Source organism: Entelurus aequoreus, linkage group LG24 (assembly GCF_033978785.1).
Source record: "Entelurus aequoreus isolate RoL-2023_Sb linkage group LG24, RoL_Eaeq_v1.1, whole genome shotgun sequence".
NCBI lineage: Eukaryota > Metazoa > Chordata > Actinopteri > Syngnathiformes > Syngnathidae > Entelurus > Entelurus aequoreus.
This window is the reverse complement of record NC_084754.1, coordinates 11,756,984-11,784,391: the sequence shown is the minus strand read 5'-3', so window position 1 is coordinate 11,784,391 and position 27,408 is coordinate 11,756,984. Positions and strand designations below refer to the sequence as shown.

The 27,408-nt window shown below is 39.5% G+C and overlaps 1 protein-coding gene across 1 annotated transcript in view; it reads left to right on the top strand.

The window, feature by feature from the left end:
• Positions 1-27,408, top strand: part of mical3a (microtubule associated monooxygenase, calponin and LIM domain containing 3a) — a 132,770-nt gene that overhangs the window by 29,734 nt on the left and 75,628 nt on the right. Inside the window, exons 2-7 of the mRNA XM_062035332.1 lie at positions 21,449-21,869; positions 22,201-22,408; positions 22,483-22,599; positions 22,720-22,821; positions 24,923-25,078; positions 25,345-25,445. Of these exons, the coding sequence (XP_061891316.1) occupies positions 21,591-21,869; positions 22,201-22,408; positions 22,483-22,599; positions 22,720-22,821; positions 24,923-25,078; positions 25,345-25,445 (963 nt within the window). The 5' untranslated portion in view covers positions 21,449-21,590. The remainder of the gene's footprint in view (positions 1-21,448; positions 21,870-22,200; positions 22,409-22,482; positions 22,600-22,719; positions 22,822-24,922; positions 25,079-25,344; positions 25,446-27,408) is intronic.

Genomic DNA, 27,408 nt, shown 5'->3' with positions numbered 1-27,408 from the left:
AGATCGGTAGGTCGTGAGTTCAAACCCCGGCCGAGTCATACCAACGACTATAAAAATGAGACCCATTATCTCCCTGCTTGGCACTCAGCATCAAGGTTTGGAATTGGGGGTTAAATCACCAAAAATGTTTCCCGGGCGCAGCCACAGCTGCTGCCCACTGCTCCCCTCACCTCCCAGGGAGTGATCAAGGGTGATGGGTCAAATGCAGAGAATAATTTCGCCACACCTAGTGTGTGTGTGACAATCATTGGTACTTTAACTTGATCTTTGTTGTCCTGCTGCCTTTTTTAAACAAACTTTGCAGCCTGCAGTCATTTGTTCGATTTATTTCAAATCAATTTATCGCCCAGTCCTACAGAGCCATTACAATAATGCAAAAACAATTTTGTACAAAAAGTGCATGTAGTAAAAAAATAAAAAGAACTCCACACAGGGAGGCCCAAGTTGAGATTCAAATCCAGGACCACGTAGCTCTGAGGAAGATGTGCCATCCACACTTGTATTACTATTACTATAAAACACATATCCTGTTCAGGGTACAGGATTTTTATAGAATTTGGAAATAAAATGTTGATTATTGCCTATATTTTATTACATCATTGCTAAGACTAGCACACACAGTAGGTCACAGTTATACACTAAAGTACTATTTTTAGAAAGGAAAGGGTGCGGGCAATGAGAGTCCGCAGGGATGTGTAATTCTTGTAATTGGAAAATACATTATATAGACTGCACAGGAAGGAAGTAAAATTGTACTTTACAGTTTATTAAAGAGCTTCCCTAAAAACTCTTCTTGTCAGATTGTATTCAAGATTTTGGAGTGTCTGGGATGTTTTTTGTCTACTTGCCAGTTGTGAGGGACAAGTGTGTGATCTCTGATTTTTTACTGTCACAGACAGGCTGAGACAGAAAAGGGCCCTCACAAAACTGTCCACAGAAAAAGTTCTTAATACTTGTCCTGATACTGTTTCATTAAATTCTACTAATTCAGAACCAATAAAAAATGGGATGTTACTATTACTATACTGATCATTAATGAGTGAGATCGACCGATACCGATCACATGTATAATTGTACATTTTTCAGTTATTTATGGTGAGTGCTATGGACAGTTTAACAACATCAAAACACTATTTTAACTAGTTACTTTTTTCCTTTGTACTATTCTTTGAGCAAAACAGTCAATCGTACACAATAACTAAACAAAACTACTGTTTTTATGCATTGAAATCTTTTATGACCTCAGTCCTTTTGTGTCCAAGAAAATTATTCCATTTATTTGTAAACATGAACATAAACAACAACAAAATGAATATAAGAAAATAAAAATATTGACCTATTCATTCTAGTATCGGTAAGAGGTGGGAATCCTTGGGCACCTCACGATTGGATTACGATTCAGGAGTTACAATTCGATTAAAAATCAATTATTGATGCATCTTTAATTTATGTATATTTATAAGCATTAATCACTTGCAACTTTTAAAAAACAGTGTATTTGTAATAAGAAACAGTTGAATTAATTCCCATATATTAAATTAAGAAAATTGTGTGAAAAACTGGAACATAAGTGCACTAAAATAAAGGAGCTGGTCGGATCTCTCTGTGAGGTGGCTCGCTGCAGATGTAGAACTTTTTGCATTACTTTATTTGCAAAAAATAAATAATGGATTATTAACGTTTACTAATCAATTTTACCATCGGCCATGTCCAAATTGTGATGCATCTACAAATTTGATGATTTCCCCCAACTCTAGTATCCATCATATTTATACTGATATTATTTGGTGTCAACATCATCAAGTTAAGGATTGAGCCGTCCTCCTTACGTTTCGTGCACTTCTAGCCGCAACAATGCTGACACACCAACAGTCTTTATAGTAACATGTCTCTAGACCAGGGGTCGGCAACCCGCGGCTCCGGAGCCGCATGCGGCTCATTGACCACTCTGATGCGGCTCAGCTACATACATGCCGACCCCCCCGATTTTCCTAGGAGACTTATGGATCTCAGTGTCCCTCATAGATTACTCCCAGGGAAAAAATAATCCTATTTACACTCTAATTACTAAATAAAGGGCGTGCCCTAATTGCACTGCAGTAATTGTCCTCTATAGCATTTACATACAGCGTGCCAGTCCAGCCACATGTTGCATGTTGTTATTACTTGCACACACAGGAGACAGCAAAGCATACTTACTCATCAGCCACACAGCTTACACTGACGGTAGCCGTATCAAACAACTTTAACATTGTTACGTTACAAATATGCGCCACACTGTGAACCCACACCAAAAAAGAATGAAAAACACATTTCTGGAGAACATCCCACCGTAACACAACATAAACACAACACAACCATTACCCAGAATCCCATGCAGCCCTAACTCTTCCGGTCTACATTATACACCCCCGCTACCACCAAATCCCCCCACACATCAACCCCCCCCCCCCCCACCCCCCCCTCTCCGTGCGTTGGTTGAGCGGAAGAGTTAGGGCTGCATGGGATTCTGGGTATTGGTACCGTCAGTGTAAGATGTGTGGCTGCTGAGTTAGTACGCCTTGCTGTCACTTACGTGAGCAAGCTGAAATTGCATTCTACATGTGGTCGAGCAGGTACACTGTTAGGGCAGACTATAGAGGGCGCCAAATGCAGTGTTATCACGCTCTGATATTCGGGAGTCTCCCGGGAAAAATGAGAGGGTTGGCAAGTATGACGCTATCAAGCGCCATTCATTCAAAACTTGCGGGCTGCACTAACATCAAATTTCCACATTAAAGTGCGTGCCGGTGCGTGTGTCGGAGACCCCTAGTTAACATAGCACAAAGCGTTTAAGCTTTGTATGCGGTGTTTTTCATTTTAAATTTTTTTTTGTGGCTCCCATTACTTTCTTTAATTTGTGAAACTTGCCAAAATGGCTCTTTGAGTGGTAAAGGTTGGCGACCCCTGCTCTAGACTCTTAATGAACTTTATCATTTTTTCTTACTAACTGCATACTTTCTACCCGAAAGGCGGTTCTGTCTACAGTTTTTTAGCTTTACTATGCACTTATATTTTGATATTTCAAGCTATCTTAACAGCTAGCCAGCTTAGCTACTAACAGGTTTAGCCCTTTCGGAACACTTAATAATGATAATCAAGATTAAAGGCCTCACCTTTTCTCCTCCAAACATATTGCAGGGTGTTGTGGCCAAACAGCTCAATTTTCGTTTCATATGACCACATAACTTTCCTCCAAAAGGTCTTATCTTTGTCCATGTGATGTCAGATGAAAAAAAATTGAGCTGTTTGGCCACAATTCCCAGCAATATGTTTGGAGGAGAAAAGGTGAGGCCTTTAATCCCAGGAACACCAATTCCTACCGTCAAGCATGGTGGTGGTAGTATTATGCTCTGGGCCTGTTTTGCTGCCAATAGAATTGGTGCTTTACAGAGAGTAAATGGGACAATGAATTCTTCAGGACAACCTAAAATCATCAGAGCGGAGGTTGGGTCTTGGGCGCAGTTCGGTGTTCCAACAGGACAATGACCCCAAACACACGTCAAAAGTGGTAAAGGAATGGCCAAATCAGGCTAGAATTAAGGTTTTAGAATGGCCTTCCCAAAGTCCTGACTTAAACGGGTGGACAATGCTGAAGAAACAAGTCCATGTCAGAAAACCAACACATTTAGCTGAACTGCACCAATTTTGTCAAGAGGAGTGGTCAAAAATTCCACCAGAAGCTTGCCAGAAGTTTGTGGATGGCTACCAAAAGCGCCTTATTGCAGTGAAACTTGCCAAGGGCATATAACCAAATATTAACATTGCTGTATGTATACTTTTGATCCATCAGATTTGGTCACATTTTCAGTAGACCCATAATGAATTCATAAAAGAACCAAACTTCATGAATGTTTTTTGTGACCAACAAGTATGTGCTCCAATCACTGTATCACAAAAAAATAAGAGTTGTAGAAATTATTGGAAACTCAAGACAGCCATGACCATTTGACCCCAACTGTATATCGCAATATAGACTTTAGGCCATACCGTCCGTGTCTATGGAGAGGCCTATTTTTTTAGTGTGAACGACTGCAAGCAGTATATAAATAGACTACACCCTTGGCTGAATTAGTAGTTAAACTATTTCTTAAACTAACAACTGGGTGTAGTCTTAAACACATTGTATGGCTCTAATATTGTGCGACAAACTCTTTCCGTGAAGGTATAAAGCTTTTAAGAGACCATCACCCTGCTGTTAACCGAAAGATGAATGAAAGAGTCACTACGGGGCACTTCATCTGCAGGGTGCCCTCAGGGCATCAGCCCGGCAGAACACAATGCCATTTAAGGCACACACCAATGCACACAGTCCCCACAGTCATCGCAGCTATTTTGTACACTGTGGTGGGTAAACAGTTTAGCATGTCTGTGTTTCGAGTGTGGCATCCTAAACCCTTCGGATCCCTCATTGCATTCTGGTTGTTCTTGTATCAACTGAAACAACGTCGTTTTTTACACCTTTATTTTAATTGTTACACCGTAATGACAAATAATTACTTTACCTAGAGTAACATTTTTGGTAGAGTATTTCTAATTTTAATTGGTCGTAGGTGGTGCAGTGGAATGTTTGGCCCAGTGGGCTAATCTTGAGATTTATTATTAGAATAAAGCATGATTTGATACATCAGAAACAAAAAAAATACTGTACCTTTGTGTGATAGGAGTACCATTTTTGTCAGCCACTTTCATGGTAAGGTTTACTGGGATTTGTATTTCCCTTGCAACTCCAAATGTGAGTACACGTTAAAATTAAATTAGTATTTCTTAGGTGTGCTCAAAATCGATTTACATCTAAATCAAGATTTTTATTTATTTTGATTCGAAATTGACTAAATTTTTTTGCCTTTTATTTTTTTTCTAAAGAATACATTTTGGGATAAAAAACAAACATTATTATCGATACTGTTGCCTTTATTATTTATTTATTTATTTTTTTACAATATTGTACAGTTATAAGTATTGTATATGTATGTCTTAAATTTCGATCTTAAGTATTGTTACGCTAGGATTGGGTTGGAGTTGGGGTTGCTCTATTTTTTTTATTAGATTGATTACCATTTTCAAATGTTTGTACATTTCAAAATCCTCACAATAATGCCATGACAAAACGCAGTACCTGCAAGGTGGGGTTGTGGAACGCTATAAAGGGGAGAAATAGAGAACGAAACCTGTGGGAGAAGTGTGTTTGTTGTAGATACGTGGATTTATTTTTTGACATATTCTTAAAATATAATCAAAATGTATTCACAACTTTGAGTTATGTTGCTAAAATTATTAAATTCAGTGTAAAAAATATATTGTTTTACACTTATTACACTGAAAACATCTGAAAAGTAATTTTGCAGATTCTGCAAATGTTTCATTTATTTTTGTATTAGCCCACAACCTTCTGTAAAACCCACTCATATTGTCTCTTTCTCAAAATGTTTATTAATCATAGTAAAAATACACTTCTTAATATTATTATCACAATGTTGAAAGACAGTTTCAGTACAAACTTTAACATTCCAGACATTTTAACTTGATAAAAACACAACATTTTAATTGGAGGAATGAATATAAATGTGATTATTATATTTCAAGACATCAGTTATATTGTTAACCATTTTTTAATTGTTTCACATATAACTTGATACTACATTGCCTATATGAAATACAATACACTACATAAATACTGTTCATTGATTAACATTCTTTTTTTTGCATTTTTTCCAACCATTCATTACTTTCACTGTCACATTTCATTTACAGATTGACTCAAACTTCTTATTCACTATTAATGTTTGATTATTTAGCCTCACAGTTTTGCATAATCTTTTAATCTTTAACTGTTGTTCAACATTTGGATTTATGCCTGCAGATTAGCATTAATGTATGGTCTCTTCACAAATTGCATTTTATCGCTATCATATCCATCCATCCATTTTTCTACCGCTTGTCCCTTTTGAGGTCGTGGGGGGTGGTGGAGCCTATCTCAGCTGCATTCGGGTGGAAGGCGGGGTGCACCCTGGACAAGTCGCCACCTCATCACAGGGCCAACACAGACAGACAACATTCACACTCACATTCACACACTAGGGCCAATTTAGTGTTGCCAATCAACCTATCCCCAGATAAAGGGCATTCCTGGTAGCTAATATGCCAACCACGAGGACGTAGCATAGTTTATGGCTTTTTATTGCAGTCTCCGTTACAGTTGTCAAGTTGTTTTTGATTAGTGAAAGTGAACTGGTTTTGCTAACACTGCATCGTCTCTCCTTAGGAATACACATTTTGGAAACTTTTGCATGCTTTACAATTGATTCTTGTGTTTCTTGTCCATCTCTGTGATTCCTTTATTCAAATGGTATATATCTTTGGACCTCAGAAGTGCATTGTACTGTGTATGTTAGTATTATATCTTTTGTCAACTTAAAGTGTGTTAGATTTATTGCCTGTTCTCGTTATAACTGTGCCATAAACACTACATTTATGGTTGTGTTGACAAAAGCAGCACACAGAAAGGATTGGTTTTCTTATAACTGTGTGTTGCCAGGGTATTTTCTAAAGCTTTAAAGTTGTCATTTGATTTGACCGATTCAAACGTACCAAGAGAAGTGTTGTGTTTGGTCAGATTTCTTGAATCAGCCTTTATTTATGATAACAATTTCCTAATTTTCTTTGTCTTTAACTTTAAAAATACACCAACAACTCATTAAACCCTTTTTTTGGATGAAAATATTAGAGTAGTGGCAGTACAAGGACAGTGTGACGCACTATCACTCTGTTTAATTAGAGGAGCCCTATCATGCAAAACCAACTTTTCTTATCCATTGGTACCTGCTATTGTGCATTTTGGATCTGCATAAGTCCTAAAAATTTTAAATCCAAGTGTGGAGGCATGTGGAGATATTTATAAAACATTCTTGTCTTCCTATCTACTTCCTCCAAACGGTCCCTTTGGAATTGTCAGCGAATTATACAATGATGTTCAAAATCTACCCAGACTGAGTTGCACACGTCTGGCATTTTTAGTTTATGCGCGGGCATTTATTGTATAGAAGACAATTTGCCCAAGATTTGACTCAAGAACAAAAATGCTGTTATTGGTTATGTTACCCAACACAGGACATTATTCATACCTCCAGTCTCATATGAAGAAGTAAGAAGTCCCTGGCAAACTTTTTGTTTTGCGGCAAAGTCACTTCGAGTGAGCGTCAAGAACACCCACAAACTTTCCCAAAAAGATGGATTTTCCGAATAACTACTTTTAATGGCCGACTCGGTGACTACTATTTATGTCAATGAAGGAGACAACTAAAGGGTAAGTATTAACAGTAGGTTATAAATGTGTAAATGATATGTTAGTAATGTTAGCTCAAGTCGTTGTGTAGCTAGCTTAGCCTTCTACTGTAAGACAATAGCATGACCATCCATCCATCTTCCTCCGCTTATCCGAGGTTGAGTCGCGGGGCCAGCAGCCTTAGAAGAGAAGCCCAGACTTCCCTCTCCCCAGCCACTTTGTCCAGCTCCTACTGGCTGATCCCTAGGCTTTCCCAGGCCAACTGGGAGATATAGTCCCCCCAACGTGTCTTGGGTCCTCACCGTGGCCTTCTACTCGTCGGACGTACCCTAAAAACCTCCCCAAGGAGGCGTTCGGGGGGCATCCTAACCAGATGCTCGAACCACCTCATCTGGCTCCTCTCGATGTGGAGGATTAGCGGCGTTACTCTGAGATCCTCCTGAATGACAGAGCTTCTCACCAATTCTCTAAAGGAGAGCCCGGCCTTTCGACAGAGGAATTTAATTTCGCCTGCTTGTACTCGGAATCTTGTCCTTTCGGTCACAAACTCATGACCATAGGTGAGGATAGGGACTTAGACTGACCGGTAAATTGAGAGCTTCGCCAACATCAGCAAAATAAATAATAATTTTCCTAAAAACTACTTTTGTTGTTTGGCAATGGACGAGTAAGTTGTAAAATCTGTTATTACGTTCTCGATGAAGCGTTTAGCTCGTAGCTTAGTTATAGCCTTTAGCCTCTGTTGTTGAGCAGCCATGCAGTGGAGTTATTTACATGACATAGAATAGAAAAGCCTTTTATTGTCAGTATACACATGTATACGTCCAGGATGTAGCATTAGAAAGTTAGACCTTAGCCAGCGTGTATAGTTCCAGACCTGTACGTAGCCGGGTTTTCTTTCTCGCTTTTGTCGGCCCGCTCGCCTCCTTCCTTAGTGCCCTCAAAAAACCACGGTGAGCCGTTGACCTCGCTATGTCATCTGGAATGTTGTGTTGGGGTGAAAGTCACTCAAAACAGATGGCTGGTGGCAGTCACCGATGTCCAAAGTGCACAATAAACACAAGTAAGTTAAAACACTACAAAAAAAGCTGACGGGTGTTGGCGACGGCTCTTCTGCGTTAGGGGGCATGGTGCATTGAACAACTCTGCCTCTCAAAATGAACCGTTTTGGGAGGGAACAAAAAGGGACTTGAAAATAGGTCTGTGACACAAAACCTATGCAAATTTGTAACCAAAGAACCACCATTACATATTATTTAGACCCTTTAATTTATAGTATTGCGTGGGGAGAGTTTGGAGCAGTTAGATGACTAAACTTGGGCCCTTGAGTCAAAGCCGTCATTCTTAACCACTCGGGGTAAGAACAGTTGTCTCCACAAATTAATTCCATGTGTGATAGAAAAATAATGAATTGTTGAATCACCACAGTTAAAGCTGCTGTATGTCATGGATACATAGACAGCATTTGCGTTTCAAACGAGCTGCAATACTATTGCACTAGCATTTTTCTCGTCCAACCACGTAAGTAACGCCCCAGTAATACTCACACACATAATTAACATTATGTTACAAAAGCAGTGTTTAGAAAAGCCTATAACATCGCTCACTGTTTCAACAGTAATGTACTGCAGCAACCACCATAGCATCCATTTTTATAATTTTGTTCTACAGCTGTGATTGACAGCTATGAACGGCGGGCAGTTTGTTTGCGCCTCGCGACAATTTTTGCAAAGTTTAAATTACAATTATTGGGACAAATGTAGACATTTACAGTTTTACCTCAACTTATGGGTTTAATTGGTTCTGTGACGTAGCTCGGAACTCAATACACTCCGAGCCTAGCGTCTCTGAAAATGATTGAGCAGTGGGCGTGGCCACTGGGCATCTGCATGATGATCTGAATCTATTTTTGATTGACAGCAAATTGAGCAAATCAGCGATCTTGAAATATAAAACACTGCCAGAGCATTTTTCAATTTTTATTCCGTTTGTCCTGTTGTTTTGGAGAATTTTACTATCTTTTAAGTGACATTTTCTTTGCAAAATCTAGCATCTTTATGTCTTTCATCTGTAATTGGAGACTGTACTAATGTAAAGACAATAGCTGAATATTAACTTCCCTGACTTGAAAGACCAGCAGCCGCCACTGGTATACGGCATGTGTTACATTGTACAATAATAATCATTATAAAAATAGAGCAAAACAATATAAGGAAAAGTATGTTAGTACTCATTACTAGTAACACATTTGTTTTTAAATGTATGTACATTTCTAAGCTTTAAAAAAAAAAGCATTATCGACTGTTTAACAAATTATATGATGTCATATTGACCACACCCTTAGCCATGCCCCCACCGCTACAAATATTTTTGCAATCTGGGGGAAACTGCAATTTAATTGGTGCTTGGCCCCCCAAAATAGCACAATTTTAATATATAACATGCCTTTTATAAAGCAAAACTTTTAGAAAAGAAGTATTGTAGATAACAAATACTGTATAAAAACTGTACAATGTAATGTACTACTAACAACTACAGTAGTTTTATCAAGTAATGTAATAATGTACAGCATTCACCTCGGAGAGTGGACTCTTCTTCTAGCTGCTTCTTCATCAAACACACCGTCAGCAGCTTTTATATATTATCATGGATAAATGTCCCTCGTTTAGATATGTTAACATCCAAGGTTGGCATTAGACTCATCCAGCTTCAGTATTTTGCAGACTAGCAGTGATACGCTCTAATTGCTTAGTCAAGTTCGCTACACGCTCAGTCATGTTTTTGATGATTTATTTTTTTAAGTCAATGAATATCACCTACTTGTTCTCATCACTGTCTCTCACACTCACTTTCTTCCTTCCCGTGGTTGGAAAATAAAGTTGTGTCGATCTTTAGCTCTAAGCCAATGCTAACGAGTAAGACCAAATGTTTTCGGCGGATCTTATAGGGTTCACTGTGACATTTGCTACACCAACTAATGGCGGGGATGCTTTTGACTCCAATTTTTGTATGCAATTTAAAGGATAACATTTAGCAGAGGGACAGTTCTTATCTCAAAACTCTTTAATTGGGGCATTCCCAGTTGAGGTACTACTGTGTTTGATAAATCGGTTCTTTTAAACCCCCGTTGGTAACACCTGCTCGTTGTGGTGTACTTATTTGTGGTTTAAAAAAATATAAATAAAAATAAGCTAGTCATATATAGCAAAGTTGATGTTATTGGAATATAGTCTATATATATATTAACATAGAATAAACATATAATTTATTTTTCTCAAACTGTCTTATCCTGGTGTAGGTTCTGGACATTATTTATACTTGTAAATGGTTACATCGGGAAATGTTCATTGAAATGAACCAAATTGTTTAAATATTGTCACTGTCAGTGTTGAAAGGCTAGATTCTGTCTTGTTGATAAACACGATAATCATCAGTTTTTTTGAGCAATTTTTTTATTTCTCTTTTTTGCCATGATACACTTTGCAAACTCATGCTGTGAGCAAAAATCACATGAAGACATTCCTGTCATGTCAGTAGTAAAGGAACACACAAACAACTACATCTCCCAGGGTGTGAAAAAGGGAACACATCTGCGGTCCCTTCCAAGGTTTCTCGTTGTTCCCATTGGGTTGAGTTTTTTCTTGCCCTGATGTGTGATCTGAGCAGAGGATGTAGATGTGGCTTGTGCAGCCCTTCGAGACATTTGTGATTAAGGGATACTGTATTAAGTAAACTTTGATTGATACCTAGGAAGGCGTATAAAAAATGGGTACCATAATGACACCTGTCCTTAGGTAAACGGTAGTGGCCAGACTGAAAAACTAAGCAGATAACAGTGCCTTATTTCGAAGATAAATCGATTTAGTGGCACAAAATGAGGTATTGTCACCGCCGCCTAATTCCGGTGTCGACTATCGAGATAGTGTTACGCTTCAAGTTAGTTTTTTAACTACCTTATTTCCTTGAATAGCCGCAGGGGCGCTAATTAATTTAAAACCTCCTGTCACTCCGGCGCTTACCAGAAGCCTGCGGGATGGCCAAGCATGCGCTAATTATTTTAAAACCTCTTCTCACTCCGGCGCTTACATTATCATGAAAAGCACATCCATCCATCTTCCTCCGCTTATCCGAGGTCGGGTCGCGGTGGCAGCAGCCTAAGCAGGGAAGCCCAGACTTCCCTCTCCCCAGCCACTTCGTCTAGCTCTTCCCGGGGGATCCCGAGGCGTTCCCAGGCCAACCGGGAGACATAGTCTTCCCAACGTGTCCTGGGTCTTCCCCGTGGCCTCTTACCGGTCGGACGTGCCCTAAACACCTCCCTAGGGAGGCGTTCGGGTGGCATCCTGACCAGATGCCCGAACCACCTCATCTGGCTCCTCTCGATGTGGAGGAGCAGTGGCTTTACTTTGAGCTCCTCCCGGATGACAGAGCTTCTCACCCTATCTCTAAGGGAGAGACCCGCCACCCGGCGGAGGAAACTCATTTCGGCCGCTTGTACCCGTGATCTTGTCCTTTCGGTCATAACCCAAAGCTCATGACCATAGGTGAGGATGGGAACGTAGATCAACCGGTAGATTGAGAGCTTTGCCTTGCGGCTCAGCTCCTTCTTCACCACAACAGACCGATACAGCGTCCGCATTACTGAAGACGCCGCACCGATCCGCCTGTCGATCTCACGATCCACTCTTACCTCACTCGTGAACAAGACTCCGAGGTACTTGAACTCCTCCACTTGGGGCAAGATCTCCTCCCCAACCCGGAGATGGCACTCCACCCTTTTCCGGGCGAGAACCATGGACTCGGACTTGGAGGTGCTGATTCTCCTCCCAGTCGCTTCACACTCAGCTGCGAACCGATCCAGTGAGAGCTGAAGATCCTGGCCAGATGAAGCCATCAGGACCACATCATCTGCAAAAAGCAGAGACCTAATCCTGCAGCCACCAAACCGGATCTCCTCAACGCCTTGACTGCGCCTAGAAATTCTGTCCATAAAAGTTATGAACAGAATCAGTGACAAAGGGCAGCCTTGGCGGAGTCCAACCCTCACTGGAAACGTGTCCGACTTACTGCCGGCAATGCGGACCAAGCTCTGACACTGATCATACAGGGAGCGGACCGCCACAATCAGACAGTCCGATACCCCATACTCTCTGAGCACTCCCCACAGGACTTCCCGAGGGACACGGTCGAATGCCTTCTCCAAGTCCACAAAACACATGTAGACTGGTTGGGCAAACTCCCATGCACCCTCAAGGACCCTGCCGAGAGTATAGAGCTGGTCCACAGTTCCAGGACGAAAACCACACTGTTCCTCCTGAATCCGAGGTTCGACTATCCAGCGTAGCCTCCTCTCCAGCACACCTAAGCACATTTAATAAAAAAAAACGTTATTATTGTCTTACCTTTAGGTATAAATGAGTCCATGTCAGCTCCTTTTGAAGAAAAGCATCGATATAGAAGTCTTCCTTATCTTTCTTCAGTTTTAAAAGTCTCTCTGTCTCGATGGAGATCTTCCTTTTAATTATTACCTCCTGCTTCGATTGAAAGTCCAGTTTAGAAAACTGTTTTATTTTAGATATGTAATCCTCCATGGTAAAAGTCCAAGCAAACAATGGGTGCGCACTCTTGCTGCCGGTTGTCTTCTTCTGCAGCACTCTTCTTCAGTACCAGCAGTCGCAAGAAGGATCACTAGCGCCCTCTACCACCAGGAGGCGGGAGTCATTTAATGACTCATATTTGACCCGGCGGAAGTGCCAAGCATGCGCTAATTATTTTGCGAAACGAGTTTGACCCGGCTGTAATTCGAGGCATGGGAATAGAGGCATGCGAATACTATATTCCCGGCGCCAATTCAAGGAAATACGGTATGCGATGGCGGTGAGCATTTAGGTGAAATGCCTAAATACTGGAAGGTTTGGTTATGTCCACCTCAAAACATGCAGATTCAGCTTCTCGCAACAAGTGTAATATTGTGTAAGTAATTTGACTTTCCTTAACGTATGCATGGCTCTTGCATGTAGGAATAACTAGCAAATGCCACCAAAGAAAGAAAGGACATGAGTTGAGGAAGCAGGGGGAAATTCAGGGCACTTTCAGCGCCAACTGTTAATCTAGTCGAACAGAGGTTAAGAAATAATTATATCACGTGTTAAATTAGGACACACCAGACTGAATAAGACATTTCACCTGATAAAAAATGAACCCAACAGGATTATGTGACAGCTGCAATGAGGTAGAGTCAGTGGAACATGCAATCATTCATTGTGAGAAATACAGTAGAGAAAGGAGAAAACTAAGAGACAGGGCTGTACGCTTAGCTTTTTCACTTGTAGCACCGGTGCTACTATATCAAAACATTTAGTACCAAAGAACCCTTTTTGTAGCACAGAAAAAATTTAGTAGCAGTATGACATGTCTCAAATATCAAAATGTCACTATTAACACTCAAACAAGGCACACGTGCACTCATATACAGTATATTAATACCAGGGGTGTCAAAGTCATTTTAGATCAGGGGCAGCATGGAGAAAAATCTGTCTGGTTATGCTTTAAAGACACTTCTCTCAGCCTTTCATCATGGAACGGGGGACAGTTGACAGGGGACTTAGAAAACCATAATAATCCATTAAGTCAAGAAACACGGCACACTCGCAAAGACACATAATAAAGACAGGGCAAGTATTAGCACATTTGAATAATTAAAAAAACAAGCATATTGAGACCAAATATACTGTACATACGGATTTTTAAGTTTTGACTTCATTGCACACATAATAATTGAACCCTTAATGGATATATGTAAAGAGTCAATGAATGTTATGTAATACTTAAGATTGTAGAATCTGTTGTTATCTCCGTTACAGAACTGTAACTGTGGGCCGGACTGGTAAAATCACAGCACGATAACTTAAAAATAAAGACAACTTCAGATTATTTTCTCTGTTTAAAAATAGAACAAGCACATCCTGAAATTGTACAAATCATAATGTTTTTTTTTTTTTTTACACTTACATGTTGCGGTTATTTATATTTTCTGAATAAATTATGTGATCATGTTTATCAGTCAATTCATTGGTGTTCCTTTTCAATCTATCAAGATTAAAAAATTGTCAAAATCAAATTACAGGAGGTTATTCATGTGGTTTTGATAATGTTCCTCGACTGATGTACTATAATGTGGTTTATTTTGTACATATGTAGCATCATCTAATAAGATACAAAGAATTGCTATTGCAACATCCAGTGGACACATTTAGAACAGCTGTTTCTTTCATTTGAAAATTTCAAGTTAATTTCTATACTTGGCAAACTCATTCTGCTGATCTTCCTGATCTGGCCCTCGGACCGTACGTTTGACACCCCTGATTAATACCATCATGAGGCCTACTTTAACACTCAAACACAGAACAGTGTAGGGCTGGGCGATATGGACCAAAGCTCATATCCCGATATAGTTTGGCCCATAAACTAACCCATTAATGGAAATATCCTTTGACATAATTAAATATCCACACCATGCTTTGATTTTAAAATTTGGGACTGTTGGGGATCCTAAATACATAAAAACAGGTACGAACAAGTAAGAAAAGTAGATTTTGCATAATAGGATCCCAACTTTAGAGATGTTTTGAGAAAAGAAAAAAGCTTTGAAATAGGGCTGGGCGATATGGCCTTTTTTTAATATCTCGATATTTTTAGGCTATATCGCGATACACGATATATATCTTGATATTTTGCCTTAGCCTTGAATGAACACTTGATACATATAATCACAGCAGTATGATGATTCTATGTGTCTACATTAAAACATTCTTGTTCATACGGCATTAATATATGCTCATTTTAAAGTTTCATGCAGAGAGGGAAATCACAACTAAGTCAATTTACCAAAACTGTATTTATTAAACAGTTATTAAACAGTGGCACAAACATTCATGTCATTTCATAACAGAAAGTGCAAGATTGTCAGAGACATTTTAAAACAAGCTTAAGTGCACTTTTGTGAATGATGTCACTAAGATGACATTTCAAAACAACACTAAATTAAAGTGCACTTTTTGTACAGAACGCCACTATTAGTTTAAAACAAATAAGGCACACTTTTGTGCATGATGACACACAAGATATTTCAATAAGTGTCACATAAAAATGAGCTGCATATCAAATAGTATATGTCCTACGGTGTTGATGTGGAAATAGTTGCTTCGGCATTTAAGTGGTGTGGCACCGAACAGAGATGTTGACATGAAAATACATATTTCCGCTTGAAGCCAAACCACCCTCAGTCAATGTTTTTCTTGGGAATTATTTATTCCTCCGTTTCTTACCAGATTCGCACCTACTTTCTCTCATATTAGTCTCAAAGCACACCGTTAGCTGTTAGCATCACAGCTAACGTTACCATGTCGCTACCTGTCTGCTCTGCGGGAGCGTGTGACGTTGCTCACGTGACAGTATGTGACGTATGTAAGAAGGTGCGCTTGTTTTATCTCTCTGTGAGAAGGAGAGACAGGAAAGAGTGAGAAACGCATGCAGTTTAATGCCCCGCATCTAAAAGCAAATGCGTGAGAACGTATACTCGAATTATGGCTGGGCGATATGGCCTTTTTTTAATATCGCGATATGGCCTTAAAATATCGCGATATTTAAACTTTCATGCAGAGAAGGAAATCACAACTAAAAAAATCACTATTTTTTTCATACGGTGTTGATCTGGAAATGTTTGCCTCTGCATTTTGATGGTGTGGGCGTGTGGCACCGAACAGAGATGTTGACATGCGGAGTAAGCACTCTTCATTCTCAAGCGGGTGACTTTTCAAATGATGCTACATATTATCAGTAATGCTACTTTTTATAGCAATGCTTTCGCCCCACACTTGACAAATTACGGTTGTCTGTTCGACATATTCCCACTTGAAGCCAAACCACCGCTAGACGATGGACCCCCTGCTGTTTTTTTTGGGAATTAATTATTCCTTCATTTGTTACCAGATTCGCACCTTCTTTCTCTCGTATTACCACTCGCACGGCTACGCTAGCATCACAGCTAACGTTACCCATGCTGCTACCTCTTTGTTGCGCGAGGGTGTATACGTATGTCGTGACAGTATGTGACGAGTGTAAGAAGGTGCGTTTGACTGTCTGTGAGAAGGAGACACAGGAAAGAGCGAGGAGAGCCTGTAGTGTAATGCCAGCAGCTAAAAGCAACTGCGTGAGAATGTATACTCGAATATCACGATATAGTCATTTTCTATATCGCACAGAGACAAATCCGCGATATATCGCCCAGTCCTAACTCGAATATCACGATATAGTCATTTTCTATATCGCGCAGAGACAAACCCGCGATATATCGACTATATCTATATATCGCCCAGCCCTACTTTGAAATTAATATAAGAAATGTCAAATATAATCTATTTTCTTTAAAAAAACATCTAGCTATAATCAATTCTTCAGCTAACAAAAACACAAAAGAACAAAATGGGAAATAAAGTGCCATGTTTAAAGGTCATCAGCAAATGGAAATGATTGACCTTTAACAATGGTGTTTTTAGAGGTAAACATTATTATTATAGGACATACACACTAAGATTTTAGCCAGGAACACCCACCTGCCAACTGCTTCATGATGCTTTGACAGGCTGTGTTCTGAAAATTACCTTTAAAGTCCTTAATTATAGTTACTTGTTACTTTACCAGAAAAGTAATTGAATTAGTAACAGAATTAATCTTTAATAAATGTAATAAATTACTCAATAAAGTAATTAATTCGTAACTTTAAAAAAACAAGCTAATGCAGTTAAGCTAAGTTTCAGTGTGTGCGTGCGCCTTTTCGGCCGAGTCATACCAAAGACTATAAAAATGGGACCCATTACCTCCCTGCTTGGCACTCAGCATCAAGGGTTGGAATTGGGGGTTAAATCCCCAAAATTATTCCCGAGCGCGGCCACCGCTGCTGCTCACTGCTCCCCTCACCTCCCAGGGGGTGGAACAAGGGGATGGGTCAAATGCAGAGGGTAATTTCTCCACACCTAGTGTGTGTGTGACTATCAGTGGTACTTTAACTTTAACTTAAAAGGCGGTGCCTGTTGCCTAGTAACGTGTGATGTCAGTGAGTCCATGCTCTGTCCGAGTCACAGGCATAACTCGAGCTGTTTTGTTAGCTTAGCAGGCTGGCAGCTGAAGTTTGTCGGCTCTGACTGCAGCTCTTTTGAAACTTCCACTGGTTTCGTGTTACCTCTGCTTAAAAAATAGATTGAATGTGCTTCGATGGCTGTATGTTCTTGTCAACCAACGGGCTATTGTTTAGATGGCAAGTGTCTCACTTCTATCATTGGTTTGTTTTTCAATATTACCTCCGACCCTTTTGTAGTTACTAGCGCCCAGTGCAGTTTGTGTCAAGCGTTAAGGTGGTGGAAAAAAAACATGGTCTTTTACTGACCAGTTCCTCCAACTAAGACCTTGTTTTCTTGTGTGTTGCAAGACTCAGAGCTCACACACAGCACTCCTACAATTACTGCCACCCTCCTCTCTGGGCTTTGCGCTGCGGAGAAGGAGGGAGGGACACACGCACACACACACACACACACACACACACACACACACACACACACACACACACACACACACACACACACACACACACACACACACACACACACACACACACACACACACACACGCCTACACAAAGGTTTTAGCACGCACAGAGTGATCAGTGACACCTCCGTGTCAATCACTTGTCCATTTGATTAACATTTATGGTGCAAGTTTATTTCAAACATGTTATACAGATAGGTGAAAATTTACTTTAGTGTGATCACATTTGGATGGATTCATTTAAGGAGCAAAATGCGAATTAAAGGTTAAAATCTGTATTCGTGTGCGATACTTCTTTTTAAATGTTTTTTTTTTTTTTTTTTTTTTCAATATTCGCACAGCCTATTTATAGTCGCAAATGTGACTGAATTGCTCGCACTGCACAGCCCTGAGAGAGGAAGTTAGAAGACATGGACAGAAGGAGGTTACTCTCAAAGGGGTAATTAACCTGAAAATTTTAGTGAAGCCTCTAGAAGAGACGTTATGGAATTGAATTTAACATGGGAAGGAATATATGCAAGTATGTGAGGGAAGGAACTTTGGTTCACACTCCAATGCAGTAGGTGGTGGTTATGCACCTTTAACGTTGAGTGCCCTGCCAATTAGGGCTGGGCGATATATCGAGTTTGTAAGATATATCGATATATTTTTTAAACGAGATATGAATTAAGTGGCGACTTGTCCAGGGTGTACCCTGCCTTCCGCCCGAATGCAGCTGAGATAGGCTCCAGCACCCCCCGCGACCCCAAAAGGGACAAGCGGTAGAACATGGATGGATGGATGAATTAAGAAAATATCGATATAATTTATTTCACGTTAAAATTACCAAACGCTGCTTATTTGTTGTGTTCCTTGTTCTCCCTCGCCCCCCTCCATGGGCTACTGAACCCCTCCCCTACCTCCTTCCAAGACGTGTTTGCACGTATAAGAACGTCCATGATTGGTTGGTTGTTTACTATGATGAGTCACGATTGGTTGAGATTAGGCCAATCAGAGGCAACATAGGGCGGGTCATGGAACCAGGAAGGGAAATCACAACAGACATCCCAAATGACGACGAGAGAGTTGTAGAAGAAAAGAGGGAATATTCAAGCGGGCGATATATATATATATATATATATATATATTAGGGCTGCAACTAACGATTCATTTGATAATCGATTAATCTGTCGATTATTACTTCGATTAATAATCGGACAAAAGAGACAAACTACATTTCTATCCAATCCGGTATTTTATTGAAAAAAAACAGCATACTGGCACCATACTTATTTTGATTATTGTTTCTCAGCTGTTTGTAAATGTTGCAGTTTATAAATAAAGGTTTAGTAAAAAATAAAAAAATAAAAAAATCTGCGCATGTGCATAGCATAGATCCAACGAATCGATGACTAAATTAATCGGCAACTATTTTAATAATCGATTTTAATCGATTTAATCGATTAGTTGTTGCAGCCCTAATATATATGTATATATATATATATATATATATATATATATATATATATATATATATATATATATATATATATATATATATATATATATATATATTAAAAAAAACTAGTGGAAGATGGCAGAGGGATTCTCTTCTTTAGATTTTTCTTTTAGCGATGTAGACGACGTCCAAGAAACCCACAATGCGTCTATTTGGCCACATTTGGACAAATGTATGCGTCTGGATAACACATTAATTTTAGTTATTTACCATGTAAGCCCAAATCAAAACAGGAAGAGGTGGAATACACAATTAAGAACACACATGATTTGTGGCAGACATGTGATGACTTTTGATACAGTATAGCTTGTCTAAATGCTACATTTAATTTTCATTGGTGTTTTACAACAAGACAGTAGCTGACATTTTTGTTCATTATTTCTACTCTTTATACTTCAACATTGAATAGAACGCCTTTTATTGTCACTATACACAGGTACAATGAGATTAAAAGCAACTCCAGTATCAGTGCGACAGTCTATAAACATGCAAAACATAGGAAGGAAAGAAAAGAAAAATAGTGCATAAGGAGGTAAGGTGCACAGTCCAGTCCTGAGAACACTGTGGGTGGAAAGTAAAAATTGCACACAGAGAGGGGCTAAACTATAGTTGAATCATTTTGAAACAAACAGCAAGATCATAGTCGCACAATTAAGTCAAGTCACTTACTTGGCGCTGAACACAGACATGTGGTCTGGTAGGACCACAGAACGTGTGTTGTACGTATGTGTGTTGAACGTATGTGTGTGACAGTCCATTACATCGTCGACTGGGAATTAAAAAGTGCCTGCCTGCAAATGTATTTTTTATATATGTTTGATACATTTTGTATTATTTGCACAGCTATGTTATTTATTTTACGTATAAATAATACTTGTATATTTTATTCATGCTATGTAATTCTTTGCTACTTAAACACTTTTCTGTGCTACTAATACCCATCTTGACTAACTGGGTTAATAAAAGTGCCACTGACTGTTTACAGTACAGTTGTCATTCACTTCAATTTCAGTGAATTTCCCTCAAAAATTAATATCTTTATATAAATATTTTCAATGGAAAATATATTGAGATATGTATCGAATATCGAGTTTAAGTAAAAATATACCGAGGTATACTTTTTTGTCCATATCGCCCAGCCCTACCTGCCATAAAACAAGAAGAAGAAGAAGCCTAAATACTTGTCAAAGACGTCAAGGAACTACTGGACAAACAATTAAGATAGCATCATCTTAACTACAAGGAAATAGAAGACACAAGTCATAAAGACTTGATGCAGCTGAAGTCAACAAACAGTTCTGTAACGGAGATAACAACAGATTCTACAATCTTAAGTATTACATAACATTCATTGACTCTTTACATATATCCATTAAGGGTTCAATTATTATGTGTGCAATGAAGTCAAAACTTAAAAATCCGTATGTACAGTATATTTGGTCTCAATATGCTTGTTTTTTTAATTATTCAAATGTACTAATACTTGGCCTGTCTTTATTATGTGTCTTTGCGAGTGTGCCGTGTTTCTTGACTTAATGGATTATTATGGTTTTCTAAGTCCCCTGTCAACTGTCCCCCGTTCCATGATGAAAGGCTGAGAGAAGTGTCTTTAAAGCATAACCAGACAATGATGTGTCTTATAATAATAATAATACAAAAATAATGTGTGATTTCTTTAAAACGAAAGCTCATGGCCCTAAGTGTGTGCATGTGTGTGAAAACCAGAGAATTACGACCAGAGTTTTGTATCATGTTTTGTAGTGTTTGTAGATAATGGACATGTTTTTTCCTTGTAACTTGATATGGAACAAAAAATTGAGGCTTGCTTTTTTCTTCTGCCAAAAAAAATCAGTAATGTGATTTGTTTTTGCTGTTTACATTGTATTTAATCATATTTAGATTATTTAGCTACTGAAGTCTTTCTCAGCTTTTAAGCCTAACTCTAGCATGGGATTCTGATTTTTTTCAATGTTCCATACACATCAATAGAAGCTTTATTGAGTTTATTTATTTTTCTTCCCTTACAGAATGAAAATGCCTGAGGCAGGGAGTTAGAACCCTCCACCGAAGAGAGAAACAGACAGCGTCATCCAGGGCTGGGGTTAGACTCAGGGACCCCTGTAGGGGGGGAAGGTGGAGGGCCCTATCAACCTGGTGTGAGTCTGCACCATGGGTGATGGAGGTGTCGGTGCAACTGGAGGAGAAGGGGTCAACCAATCCCATGTCTTGTTTGACAACTTTGTCCAGGCGACCACATGCAAGGGCACGCTCAAGGCCTTCCATGAGCTGTGTGAGCATCTGGAAGTCAAGCCCACAGATCAGAGGGTTTTTTACCACAAGCTCAAATCCAAACTCAACTACTGGAAGGCCAAAGCTCTTTGGGCCAAGTTAGACAAGAGGGCCAGCCAAAAGGAGTACAAGAAGGGCCGTGCCTGTACTAACTCTAAGGTAAGCCATGCAGATTTTAAACACTAACAGGCGATAGTTGTGATTTTGCTTAGACCTTTTTTATGTTCGCCATCACATAAGATGACTGTTACTATTTTAGTTTTGCCACATCTGGAGAGGTCGATTGCCGGCACTCTATCAATCTCTCAATTCTTAAACCAATATTACATTTGGAGACTGTCAAGGTTATTAGGACTGACAAGAAACCAACATTTCTAAAATACATGCATGACACTTAACACTTAAACAGCGACCCCTTTGTTCCCAAATGAAATCCAACTGTTAAGTATGACTGTTGTTTTATATAAAATGTGTCCGATTTTGTTGTTAGTGTCTGATCATTGGCGCTGGGCCATGTGGCTTGAGAACAGCCATCGAGCTTGCCTTCCTGGGGGCCAAAGTGGTGCTGTTGGAGAAGAGGGATGCTTTCTCCAGGAACAACGTGTTGCACCTTTGGCCATTCACCATTCAGGACCTCAGAGGCCTTGGGGCCAAGAAGTTCTATGGGAAGTTCTGCGCCGGTGCCATTGATCATATCAGTGAGTAGTAAATACATTGTTGATTGATGTGCATTATGTGGAGGAGCAATTGTATAATTGTCTTTGTGTTGTAGGTATTCGTCAGCTTCAGCTAATGTTGCTCAAAGTCGCTCTCCTCGTGGGAATTGAAATCCATGTTAATGTGGAATTCAAGGGTTTAATTGAACCTCCTGCAGATCAGGAAAGTGAAAGTGAGTTCAAACTGTTTTCAAAAAGGAAAATGAATATTATGTTTTGGTTAAAGAACATTGTCTTCAGCTTCCTCTTATGTTGCATATCAATGTGATTACACATACGGTGTCTGTTCTCAGGGATAGGCTGGAGGGCCGAGGTTCACCCCAGGACACACCCTGTCAATGAGCTGGAGTTTGACGTCATCATTGGAGCAGACGGAAGGAGAAACACATTACCAGGCGAGTTGTCATCTCCTTTGTTTCTAGTATTGCATATACTGCTTGAAACTTTTGTTTTTCTGCCACAATATTGCTTGTATTCCGACAAGTGATTTCTTCCCAGAAGTGAAAACCAGTGGTGGTCAACAAAGCTAATGTGGCTGTTGTACAGTAAACAGCGCGCGCACTAGCGCAGTACACAAGGGGCCTATATTTTCCTGCAAAAAGTAAATATGAGCAAAACATCCAAGTATGCAATGAAATAGCTCCCTATACTTTATCAAAAAAAAGATTTGTCGAGTGATAAAAGATTATTCGTCGGTGGAGTTCCCAAACATACAGAAACCTGGAAAAGCATGGAGGTCTACAACTTTTTTGTGTGTGGCTAGGTCAAGGAAATTGGTATCAAGACTCTCGTGGATGAATATGCATCGTTTTTGCTCAGATAAGGTTGCATTTCCTGATTTAACTTTGTGTCTACTGCCATGTTTGTTGCCTGCCCTTGCTGTTGCACACATGGTTTATGAGTATGCGTGTTGTTCCCCATCTTTATCAAAATATAACTATAAATGTCAACATAGTGTATGAGCTGAAAGCTTCATTTATGATCGTTGCCTTTGTTAAAAGCTTAAATCTTTTAGGTTTGGCTCACATTTGATTTATTTTATTTAGACTTGCTGAGTTGGTGCTTTATGGAACGCTCGTAGCAAAAATGTGTTTTAAGAAATACAATTATTGATTGATTGATTGAAACTTTTATTAGTAGATTGCACAGTTCAGTACATATTCCGTACAATTGACCACTAAATGGTAACACCCGAATACGTTTTTCAACTTGTTTAAGTCGGGGTCCACGTAAATCAATTCATGGAGATTCATGAAGATATTACTATGGGAAACACTAAACGTTAAAAGTATATCGAACAAACCTTTAACGGAGTGGTCACTGCAAACTCAGTGCATTCTTCGGCTCTGCTCCCTTGTACTCAAGTGTGTTGTACTTTTAAGTGTCATCTTGCATAAAATCTCTTCCGCCATTCTTGATGACATCTCGAGGAATTCTGAAGAAACGTTTATTCTTTTCGCGATTTAAATGGTTCGTACAGCCGAAAATAACGCAAGCACAAGGCATTTTCCCAGTACCCATTGAGAACAGACGCTGGCTTGACCACCACGTGTATTCAATGAGCGGGTAGTGAGCCAGATATGACGTCATTTTGAATCCAAGCAATACTGTAGTTCTAATATAGAGTGAAACCTGGATCTACAAACAGTGTTGACAATGCTCTGGATACTTGTTAATGTTTTAAACCTCAAATGTATTGTCCGTTACTATCTTTGGACGTATATCGAGCTAGCGAAAGTAGAAAAATGCTGTAAAAAGGCTAAAAAACACACACAAAAGCAAAGCAAAGCTCTCTGCTGAACGAATAAGCAGTAAGTACCGCGGATACTGATCAGCCCGCCCAGAATGTATGTGCTTCCAGACACTAAATGGCTGCTCTGCAACGTTCCTAGTTCCTACACCAAGACAACGTTTGTACACCAAAGCATATTTTCATTAGGTCTGCTGTTCGTAAATCAAAAGATTTGTACAATAAGGGGTTCCGAAATCGGGGTTCCACTGTATAGTTATAATAATTATTTTAAGGCAGGGATTCTCAAACTGTGGTATGTGTACCACTAGTTGTATGCGGGCTCCATCTAGTGGTACGGCAAATAATCACTTGATTAAAGTACAGTGTTTTATTTTCCTATATTTAAGCACATTGTTACTGTGTAAACTGTGTGTAATGTTACAGTGGCCAAAATATTTATTATATTTGTTAAATAAAATCTCTGCCTTGTTTTTAACGAATACTTAGGCTTACTATGTCACTGTCATTATGGTGCTACTTGGAGAGCCAAGTTTTTTCTCAGGTGGTACTTGGTGAAATAAGTTTGACAACCACTGGTTTAAGAGATTTCCCATTCAACAAAATGTTTTATTGGCACTAAGTTTGTGAATTCCTTTGTATTTAATGTGTATCAAAGCATACTGTGCATGACCTGAATATTGCAGAAAACATGGTGTTAGGTTGTTCAGGCTCTGTTTAACCTCTCTGCGTTGTCTTCTAATTAGGGTTTCGACGCAAGGAGTTTCGTGGAAAGCTTGCTATCGCCATCACAGCAAACTTCATTAACAGGAACACGTCAGCGGAGGCAAAAGTTGAAGAGATCAGCGGCGTCGCCTTCATATTTAATCAGAAGTTCTTTCAAGACCTCAGAGAAGCAACAGGTGTGTTTATGCAGCAGGTCACCTTAGAATCTTGTATAATTGATTACAAACCTTTTTTTGTAGTTACGCCTCCAGTTATCTCTTGTGTCTGTGCTTCCAAAATTGTCAGTCCAAAACTCTGTTTAAATTTGCTGACGTGACATTGTCCTGGTGCTCTGTTTCGCATAATTGCCTCCCTTGTCCTCTGCATACGGCATAGCAGACTGCTGCTGCAATAGAGAAACACTTCATTTGCTATGTAACAGTCTTTCCATTGGTCTTTTTAGGTATTGACCTGGAAAACATTGTCTACTATAAGGATGACACACACTACTTTGTGATGACTGCCAAGAAACAAAGCCTGCTAGAGAAAGGAGTCATTCTGCATGTGAGTAATCAAAGAGCTGAACGTTTGTTAGAGGAATTGCCGAATATTCAGACAGTCAAGGAGAAACGAAAGCTGCACGCACGTACAGGCTGACATTGTTTTACAGAGTTTTAGTCTTCTGTGTTTTCACTGCTACCATCCTAATGGTCTAACAAAGCCAACTGTCACCAGGACTCTACTGCCAACTTAAGCACATTTGCTCACTCTTTGTGCCCCTTGCAATACGTCAAAGTTCCATTTCCTCTCACTAGCCCACTTCCACAAGAATGCAGAATTACATTACACATATCTGCCTTCCTGTACAAACATTGCTGAAGGTGTGCCATGGCTATGCACTGGTGTAAGGTCATAAACCAGCTTAAAGTTGTTTTAAAATAACAATTTGCAGTCCTACTTCAAATGGTTCGCGGCATATAGAAGCACTGATGCCAAAGGGGTTTGCAAAACATGTTGTATAAATGCATAGCCACTTAAAGTTTAGGTACCATAACTTTTTTTTAAACTTAAAGTTGGTAAACTATTCTTCTGCAGCAAAGAGGACAAAATATTAACAGGAGAGAAGCGAGTTCATAATCCTGATTCAACAGATCTATCACAGTTGACAACCTCCACTACCCTGCTCTTTACCTTTACCAGCACCAGCCTGGCAATACACACCCTAAGAGCTTGAATCCCAAAGAATGTGCCTCTCACCGCCCCCTATGAAAACATGTCACTCCTAAAACATGCAGTGATTTGATGTGCATGTTTGAGGAACTGTCTTGTGAGTAAGACAGTTCACCTCACACGCAAATGTTCAGTTTCCTTGGTCACACAGGGATTTATGGCAATGTTTGATTATGTAAAAGGAAGAGCTGTGATTAATAGTTCTATCCAAATATCCCATCAATTTCCTACTTTACCATATAATGCTGTTACCATTACACCCAGTATTAATATGTACCGTATTTTCCGGACTAGAAGGAGCACTTAAAATCATTTTTTTTCCCCTCAAAACTTGACAGTACGAATGTACGGAATAATTCTGGTTTTGCTTACCGACCTCGAAGCAATTTTATTTGGTACATGGTGTAACGATAAGTGTGACCAGTAGATGGCAGTCAAACATAAGAGATACGTGTAGACTGCAATATGATAGCAATATGACTCAAGTAAACAACACCAACATTTTATATTTTCCATTGAAAATATAGAACATTACTACACACGGCGCTCAATAATCTATCAAAATGTTTTAGTAAGACTTTGTTAAGCTATGAAGCCGCACCGCTTGATGGATTGTCGGCGCATTAAACATACGAGTATTATTATGGTGTGTGTGTGTATAAGGTAAGACATTACCCGCCGTTTTGTTTCGCAATACTATGCAAAAGCAACTTTTCTTACCTTCTGGTACATGCTGATCTGTATTTGGGATCTGCATAAATCCTGAAAAATTGCGCGCGTCCGCCTTTGTAGTCCGTGGTGACACCGTAGTCGATAAGTTTCTTCTTTTTCTCTATCATCTTGTTATGGGACATTCATCCTCCGCAGTTGCCATTTCTAATATGAAGTAGTGTAAAGTTCTTACCTATATCTGTCAGTAAACTCGCCATGAAAGCACTAAAACATACCGGTGTAGTGAGTTTGTATTATTCACCCAAGGAACTTTAGTTATTAGAGAGTTCCAGTTGGACCGTTTTTCACGGGACACATTTCCGGCCTTGTTCTTGTTTCCGGATGAGGAGATGCTGCTCCGTTATTGATTTGAGTAAAGTCTGAATGTCATTAAAACAGTTAGCGCCATCTTTTGACACTTCTTCAACTCCCGTCCTTGCACGCTACACCGCTACAACAAAGATGACGGGGAGAAGGCGCTGCCAAAGGTGAGCCACGTAAATAAGACCGCCTACAAAATGGCTCATCCTGAAGCGACTGTCAGAAAGCGGCTTGAAGATGATCTGTAAAACATCATCCGTGCAAC